This window comes from Piliocolobus tephrosceles, chromosome 21, assembly GCF_002776525.5.
Source record: "Piliocolobus tephrosceles isolate RC106 chromosome 21, ASM277652v3, whole genome shotgun sequence".
Taxonomy (NCBI): domain Eukaryota; kingdom Metazoa; phylum Chordata; class Mammalia; order Primates; family Cercopithecidae; genus Piliocolobus; species Piliocolobus tephrosceles.
The window spans coordinates 24,803,522-24,812,593 of record NC_045454.1 but is presented as its reverse complement, the minus strand read 5'-3'; the positions used below and the strand labels follow the sequence as shown (position 1 = coordinate 24,812,593).

Below are 9,072 nucleotides of genomic sequence, written 5' to 3'. Positions count from 1 at the left end.
GCTCCTGGGGCCTATGGGTGCGGCCGCAGCCGCCCGGCCTCTCCGGCGCGCCCCCTCCCCGGGGCTGTCGACGCCCCCCAGCCCCTCATTTCCACAAAGCTCCGCGGCGACTCTGCCCTCCTTGTCCCCGCGGCGCGCTGCGGCCCGTGGCGCTGCCCCGTTCCCGCCTAGCCCAGTCGGCCTCCTTCCCCTCCCGGAGCCGCGCGTGAGGACCGCTGAGACCGCAGGTCTGTGGCGGCGCGCGGGGACGCGCGGGGGAGGGTCCCCCGAGAGGGCGGGCGGCAGCCGGCGGAACACACGGCTACAGCCTCGAGCCCCTCGGGCCGCCCCGCCCCGCCGCGTGGCGCATTCGGGGGGCGCGGCCGCGGCGTCGGGGCGTCGGGAGGGGCGGAGCGCGGAAGTGTCAGCCGGGACGAGGGCAGGGCTGGACTCGGGAGGGACCAAGTTTGCGGAGCGGCTTCTGCGCGACGGCAGTGCGGCGAGGCAGGGCCTGGGCTGCGACCCCCAGGGCCGCTTGCCGGAACTTCCCGGCTGCCCCTGCCCTGGGAGACCTACTTGATGGGGACGCCAGGTGTGCAGGGGCGTGGCGCGTAGGTAAGCGGACCCGGTGCCTGCCTCACCCAGGGGATGCTCACTAGAGCGCTAGGCTTTTTAATTTTTTTTTTTTTTTTTGGAGACGGGGGTCTCGCTCTCTGGCCCAGGCTGGAGTGCAGTGGCGTGATCACGGCTCACTGCAACATCGAATTTCTGGGCTCAAGCGATTCTCCCACCTCAGCCTCTGGAATAGCTGGGACCACAAGCATGCACCACCGCACCCGCCTAATTATTTTATTTTATTTATTTTTATTTTTATTTTATTTATTGTATAGATAGGGTCTCGCTCTGTTGCCCAGGCTGGTCTCAAACTCTTGGTCAGAAGTGATCCTCCTGCCTCAACCTCCCAAAGCGCTGGAATTACATGAGCCGCCTCGCTCGGCCAGCACTAGTCGTCCTTATTAATAAAGAATCGAGTCTGGTCCCTTTTCAGTCGCTTACCATGGCATTCCTTTTGATCTGATGGAGGAACTTTTTGTTTCATAGTTCATGGGACTATTGCAGTGCCTGACACATAATTGGTACTTAAATATGTGTTGGTTTTCTGCCTTACCATATTAGACTATATGAATTGTTTTAAAAAGTCCTTTCCCACTTAGGGAGGACTCTAGGATGAGGTCACATGGGGGAGAAGCCCATCTGTGGCTGTAGGACTTTGTTAAACACTCTCTCTGTTCCAGGTTCTCCATTTCCAGTGCTTGAAAGCGCAGTACTTAAATTTGGCTTCCTGCTTTTTTTTTTTTTTTTTTTGGTATGAATGAATACATGAATTGTATAATGTTAGTTGGTTTGTTCTGTGGAGCAAGTTACCCTTAGGAATTAATAAACTGTGGAAACAATCATGTCAGGCTACTAGTCACGTTTGAGAAATAATTAGTAAGAAGCTGTTCATTATTCAGAGGAGTGAAGCAAGATGTTCCCGAGGACTGGAACCCGCTTACTCACTGCCACCACTCCCCCGCCTCCCACTTACTGCTGCCAAACCAGGCTCCTGCTCCCCGTGGTTACTCCCACCGACGCTCCCTGGGATAGCAGCTGCCCTGATTGGCACACCCCTGCAGTCATCACCACGGAGGCATATTCCTGAAGCTGCCAGTGTGAATTGTTTTATAGAACACTGGTGTTAAAATTCAGGTACCTGAGACAAAACAACATTTTAGTTCTTCAAAATCCGGTTGTCAACACATTTACTATGGAGTATCTCCCACGTGGCCACTTCTGTGGGAGGTACTGAAGACCTACTACCGCCTATGGAAGTAGAAAATAATATACAACTGTGTAATTACGTGACGCATTGCATGGTAGCTGCTATGGCTCAGGGAGGGAGAAGATCAGCTGGAACTGGAATGTCCCAAGATGTTCTGGAAGAACGGTGGCTTGTGTGTGTTGCTCACCTGTATTCCTGACTCCTGGCAGGGCCTGCTGTAGAGCACATGCTTCATGAATAAATATGATTGAGTCAAATAAATATTTATGTTTTGAGCGTAGCTTTGAAAGCCAGCAACGATTTAGATGACAAGATCAAGGGCAGGCTGGGCACAATGGCTCATGCATGTAATCCTAGCACTTTGGGAGGCCAAGGCAGGGAGGATCGCATGAGGCCAGGAGCTCACTACCAGCCTGGGCAAGATAGGAAGACCCCATCTTTACAAAAAATAATTAGCCAGGTGTGGTAGCACATTCCTGTAGCCCAGATACTCAGGAGGCTGAAGTGGGAGGATCACCTGAGCCTGGGGAAGTAGAGGCTACGGTGAGCCATGATGATGCCACTGCACTCCAGCCTGGGTGACAGTGAGAACCTCTCTTAGGGGGAAGAAAAAAAAAGATGGGAGGGCATGCGAATTGAGGGAAAATGGCATTAGTAAAGGCATTTCAGCATGGATGAGCATGGGGTGTGTTGGGGAGAAGGTACTGACGTTGATGGCCTGTTTATTTCTGTGTAGGAGTGATTGGGAGAACAATGCATGAAAGTCTGACATCATGATATCCATTCGGCAAAGAAGAGAAATAAGAGCCACAGAAGTTTCTGAAGACTTTCCAGCCCAAGAAGAAAATGTGAAGTTGGAAAATAAATTGCCATCTGGTAGGTGATTTAAACTAAAGCAGCGATTTGGGTTGCTTTTATTTCTGCATGTTAAAATGTCACTCTCCAATAGGATAAAAATTTGTTGGGACCTGACAATTAAAACTTGTTCTAGTACCCTGATGTTCTAATTGCAATTTGATTAGATTGATTTTACAGTTATGATTTGACAAAAGATGAAAGAACTTTGATTAGAAGCATTCGTCAGCTGTCTGTTCATTAACTTATGGTTCTTCCAGTCTCATCCTTTGACTCTCTGGAGTAATGGTCCCCCATCCACACCCCAGAGTTTAGTCTATCTCTAATTTTTGTAGTCGTGTATACTGTTCACACCAGGCAACCTTACCTTGGATGAGTTTCTTATTTCATTAAAATAGTGAACGGTGGATCAACATTTTTTTAAATTCCTTATAATTTAGTCAAATACCTGAAGTTTTCTTTTGCTTTTTTTTTTTTTTTTCTTTTATTGGTGGGAAAAGTAATCAGAACTTGGTCAGTTGTTTGTATAATGGTAAAGCTTGCTAAGTGATGCATCAAATAGCATTAATTTCTGTCTTCCTGAGTAGGTTTTATAACTAAAGCATGGTCAGGATTTTAAAAGTTAACATGAAAATCTTCATACCCATTAACCATTTTGGATATCTGACAGAATTTACATTATTTACAGCCATGTTAATTCTTACCAGCCAGGCTAGTAAAGCAATTCAGGGAAACAGTTTAACAAAAGTGATCTGTAATGGGAGGTCATGCTACCTGGCTCAGCCATGAGCAAGTAATCAATGCATTTTGGATAATAGTACTTTCTGAACACCTTAAACACTGCAAAGAAAGAAAAATACACTCCCATCCTGAAACTAACACCAATGACACTGTCTTGCTGTCTAAATGTCATATTCTGCATATGTATACCCATAAGCATTCATATACAGTTTTGCAAAATTGGGATCCACGTGCTGTTTTGTAGCTTGCTATTTTTCTCTTATTATGTTATGAACATGTCATAAGCCAGTTAACGTATTTTTGAAATATCCATGTGAAGTATTTTTATAGCTGCCACTGTAGAAGTGAAAGGTTTCGTTACCATTTGCTAATACAGACAGAACCGTGATCAGTTTCCTTGTGGCCATATGTTTGTTTAAAACTTTATTTCCTTGGGGCATGTCTTAGTCCATTCCTTTATGTTGCCATAAAGGAATACTTGAGGCTGGGTGATTTATAAAGAAAAGAGATTTATTTGCCTCAGCGTTCTGCAGACTGTACGGGAAGCATGGCACCAGCATTGGCCTCTAGTGAGACCTCAGGAAGCTTCCAGTCATGGTGGAAGGCCTAGGGGAGCCAGTGTGTAGAGATCACATGACCAGAGCAGAAGTAATTTCCGGGGAATGCAGGGTGTCAGGCTCTTTTTTAACCAACCAGCTCCCCTAGGACTAACAGAATGAGAACTCGAGAACTCAGTACTGCTAGAATCTCACCAAGCCATTTATGAGGGATCTGGTTCCATCACCACACCACCTCCCATTAGGCCCCACCTCCAACATCGGGAATCATATTTCATCATGAGATTTGGAGGGCCGAATAGTCAAACCATAGCAGGGTACATGCCTAGATTTGGAATTACTGGCCAAATGGGATGCTCATTTTGGTGGCTTTTACTCACTGCTGCCATGTTGCATTCCAGAGAGGCACCAGTTTATTCTTCTAGCAGCATTGTTTGAAGATGTCTATTTTTTTATACCCTTACCAAAACATAGTATTCGCATTTTGAAAGTTGTCAAATTGGCCAAGATTTTTAGAAGTATAACTCACAGTTTTGATTTGCGTTTCTTTAACATTAATGAATTTGAACATCTTCAGTCTGTTATTATTGGCCACTTTTTTCTATTGTACATTGCCTGTTCATGTCGTTTATCTTTTTCCTACTGCAGTATTCATCTTGACAGGACAATAAATTGTCCTGAAATAAAATAAATTGTCCTGAAAGTATTCATCTTATATTAAGGGTATTTAAGCTTTCGTATATGTGCTATCCATATTTTTCCTAGTTTATATGTCCTTTAACTTGAGTTATGTTGGATTATTTATTCTCTGGGTTTTTTCCCGCCAGAGCATTCCTGCAAAACCTGTGGGTTTTAAAAAAAAGTTTTAGGTAATCGGCCAGGCGCAGTGGCTCGTGCCTATAATCCCAGCACTTTGGGAGCCCGAGGCGGGTGGATCACTTGAGGTCAGGAGTTCAAGACCAGCCTGGCCAACATGGTGAAACCCTGTATCTACTAAAAATACAAAAATTAGCCAGGCATAGTGTGTGTGCCTGTAGTCCCAGCTACTCAGGAGACTGAGGTGGGAGAATTGCTTGAACCTAGGAGGCAGAGGTTGTAGTGAACCGAGAATGCTCCACTGCATTCCATCTTGGGCAAAAAAGCAAGATCCTGTCTCAAAAAAAAAAAAAAATTTTTTTTAAGGTAATTAAGTTTTTAAAATAGCTTTTAAAGAATAAACCACCAGTTGTACCTAGATCATCTAAAAGATCGATTGCATCCTAGGCATGTAACACATTTAGTCATCCGTTTGACAGACTTCATAGTTAAATTATGGTTGTTAAAGTGTGCCAGACAGAGGTCCTCAGTATTAAAGATGAATAAGATAATATATTTGTCTTCAAGAAGCTCACATTGTAGTTGGCAGAATGGACACATGAACAGTTGGATATGGGGTAAAAGTTGTAATAGAATAAAAACAGGTCTGTGAAATCAGAAAGGACTCTCTGTTGGAGACAGGAAAAGCTTTTCCAGTGACAGGCAGCTAGACTTAGCTTACTTGGTAATCTGAAGTAGACTATTACATTCTAATTTTTTTGCTAACTTAGTTATTTATCTGTTCCATTTTTCCAAAAGGTTGTACCAGTAGAAGATTATGGAAGATTTTGTCATTGACAATTGGTGGAACCATTGCCCTTTGCATTGGACTTCTTACGTCTGTTTACCTTGCCACGTTACATGAAAATGATTTATGGTTTTCTAATATTAAGGTATGGAGTTTCTTTGACCATTGTATGATTCACTCAATAGGGTCTCCAGTAGTAAGCCATGTGGATGAATGACCAAGGCAACACAGTTTTGCCATAAAGAACCCAATCTCCAGAAAGGTTGAACTATAGAGTGAAAAGACTTTTGTGTTTATTATTTTAAAATAACATATCAGAATCTTTTTAAAAATATTTATTTATTTATTTATTTTTGAGATGGAGTCTCACTCTGTCACCCAGGCTGGAGTGCAGTGACACAATCTTGGCTCACTGCAACCTCTGCCTCCCAGGTTCAGGTGATTCTTCTGGCTTAGCCTCCCGAGTAGCTGGGACTATAGGTACGCGTCACCACACCCAGCTAATTTTTGTATTTTTACTGGAGACGGGGTTTCACCATGTTGGCCAGGCCGGTCTCGAACTCCTGACCTTGTGATCCACCTGCCTCTGCTTCCCAACGTGCTGGGATTACAGGCATGAGCCACCGCGCCCAGCCAGATTCTTTATTTTTAATTTTTTGAGATAGGTTATTGCTTTGTCACCCAGGCTAGAATGCAGTGGTGCAAACATGGCTCACTGCAGCCTCAGCCTCCTGGGCTCAAGCGGGTATCCTGCCATTGCTTCCTGTGTCGCTGGGACCACAGGCATGCACCACCTCGCCAAGCTAATTTTTTGATTTTTTTGTAGAGACAGGCTGGTCTCAAACTCCTTGGCTCAAGTGATCCTACTGCCTCGGTCTTCCAAAATATGAGAATGAGCCACAGCACCCAGCCCAGGATTTTTCTAATCAAATGAGTTTTTTCTTTTTCATTAAATTATTCCATTTATTTAGCAGTTATTCTAAATTAGTATTTTTCAAGTTATAGATTGTGAAATTAGTGCAGTAGGTCATGAGTAACATTTTTCTTAATGAAATCAAAAAGAAGAGAATACTATCACATCTAGTAGAGCTGAGGATTGTTTTGTGAAACTTTTAATTGTATATATATATGTATGCACAAACTGGGTCACAGTATACAAGGTACTTCTCTTTTTTTTCTTGTTGGCTACACAGGAAAAAAACCAACCAACCAACAAACAACCGAAAAAGAAATAAAAAAGCCACTGCTTTAAATAATGGGGTCCTCAGCATGTTCATGCCTATGTAATACTCTGTGCAAGTGGTTTTGCAGGGCATAGGGCGATGGGGAACCCATGATATTTCCAGGGAAAGGAGCAGTAATTTTAATCAGATTTGCAAGAGGGTCAGCCGGGCATCACGCCTGTAATATCAGCACTTTGGGAGGTTGAGGTGGGTAGATCACTTGAAGTCAGGAGTTCAAGACCAGCTTGGCCAACATGGTGAAACCCCATCTGTACTAAAAACACAAAAATTAGCCAGGCATGATGACATGCACCTGTAATTTTAGCTACTTGGGAGGCTGAGGCACAAGAATCACTTGAACTCGGGAGGAAGAGGTTGCGGTGAGCCGAGATCATACCACTGCACTCCAGCCTGGGCAACAGAGTGAGACTCTGTCTCAAAAAAAAAAAAAAGTTGGGAGGGTGGTCTGTGACTCTTTAAACATGTTTCCTTGTTTTCTTTCTCTCTTTTTCAACATTTCTAGAACTCCTCTTGGCATTGTTTTCAGAACTCGTATGTAACTTACATGTGGAAATTTACATTCAAATATACCTTATTTTTAAATCTAATATGTCACGCTCTTTTAACGTAAACTGTAGTGTCTAATGACTAGTTGATTGTAAAGGTAAACAAACACCGTCAAAGCCAAAGATGTATATCTGCAAGAAAGTTCAAAAGAAGTGACTGATGTAGGATCTAAAGACATTTTCCAAAGAAAGTTTTCCAAAACATTTTGAGCTTTGGTTCTCTTACTGGAATGAGCCTCCAAAGGAGATTGCTTTGATGAGAAATCTAGTTTGTAAGAATAACTTCTAGTGTGTTTATTTTTAAACCTGCTGTGTTGCTTTATGGGAACAGTATATATATCTTTATGCAAATTATCATAGTACCAAAGAAGAATAATTCTTATCCTTCGGTGACAGTAGGTAGTTCTTCTTGTCGGAAGAATTTTACCCGTTTATCTATCTTTTTTTGGGAGGAGCTGGGGCGGACAGGGTCTTTCTTTGTCACCCAGGCTGGAGTGCAGTGGCACAATCACAGCTCGCTGCAGCCCCAACCTCCTGGGCTGAAGCATTACTCTCACCTTAGCCTCCGAAGTAACTGGTGCACGTCACTATTCCCAGCTAATTATTTAATTTTTGTAGAGATGGGCCTACTGTGTTGCCCAGGCTGTTCTCAAACTCCTGGACTGAAGCAATCCTCCTGCACTGGCCTCCCAAAGTGTTGGGATTACAGGTGTGAGCCGCTATGCCCTGCCTATCTTTTTAAAATGGAATGCTGGCAGAGCGTGGTGGATCACTTGAGGTCAGGAGTTTGAGACCAGCCTGGCCAACATGGTGAAACCCCGTCTCTACTAAAAATGCAAAAGAAATTAGCCAGGTATGGTGGCGCGTGCCCGTATTTCCAGCTACTCAGAAGGCTGAGGCAGGAGAATTGCTTGAACCCAGGAGGCAGAGGTTGCAGTGAACTGAGATCGTGCCACTGCACTCCAGCCTGGGTGACAGAGCGAGACTTCGTCTCAAAAAAAAAGTGCTTATAAAGTGATTACCTCGAATTAAGTCATGTAGTGCTTATATATTAACATAAGTATTTTGAAAAAGACTGAAATATCCCTTTGTGAGCAGATAGCCCAAATTAAATGCTAACAACAGTGTAGCAAGGAGACATGTTGAAAGAGATCATATAACTTAATTATAAACTATTAAGTGTGCCTCTTTAATGTAAAACTTGCAACTAGCCTTGCTGGTTTCCTTAAATAAATATATCCCATCATCAAGAAACTTGAACACCCTTCGTTTTTCTCTCTTTACTTTCACTGGGTTAAGAAAGTTCTAGTTTCACCTAGTATTTACTGAGCTCCTGTTCCGTGGGTAACATTGAGTTAAACACTACGGAGAACATGGAAGGAATAACAAAGATTTCTGAATTTGCCAGCAGATTTTCCAGTATAGTAAATGAATTGAGTAAGTATATATTAAGCACCTACAGTATGCCAGCAGGCACTGTGCTTAGTGGTAGCAGTATCACTGAATAAGACAAGGCCGTGCCCCCAAGGAACTTACACTCTTGAGAGGGAAACAGGTGAGTATCCAGACAATTACAGGATGTCCAAACTCAGTGCTAGGATGGGGTGAGATAGAGAGCACTGTGGGAGCACATAGGAGGGGGAGCCCAACCTCATTTTGGAAGATCAGGGAGGCTTTTCTAGAGGAAATGATGGTTAAATAGACCTGAAGGATCAGTAAGAGTTAA

General features: G+C 43.7%; 1 protein-coding gene across 6 annotated transcripts in view; it reads left to right on the top strand.

Moving 5' to 3' along the window:
- The window catches only part of DPY19L3 (dpy-19 like C-mannosyltransferase 3), an 80,044-nt gene continuing 70,972 nt past the window's right edge, over positions 1 to 9,072 (top strand). For 3 of the 6 annotated variants that reach the window (XR_002735114.1, XM_023229047.1, XM_023229042.1), the window contains exons 1-3: positions 287 to 594; positions 2,538 to 2,677; positions 5,569 to 5,702. Coding sequence is in view for 5 of the 6 variants with exons in the window: in XM_023229047.1 (XP_023084815.1) it covers positions 2,575 to 2,677; positions 5,569 to 5,702 (237 nt within the window). In the remaining variant the exon portion in view is untranslated. Of the gene's footprint in view, positions 228 to 286; positions 595 to 1,506; positions 1,729 to 2,537; positions 2,678 to 5,568; positions 5,703 to 9,072 lie in introns of those variants that run through there. The other 3 variants (XM_023229043.2, XM_023229044.1, XM_023229046.3) reach the window with 3 other exon arrangements.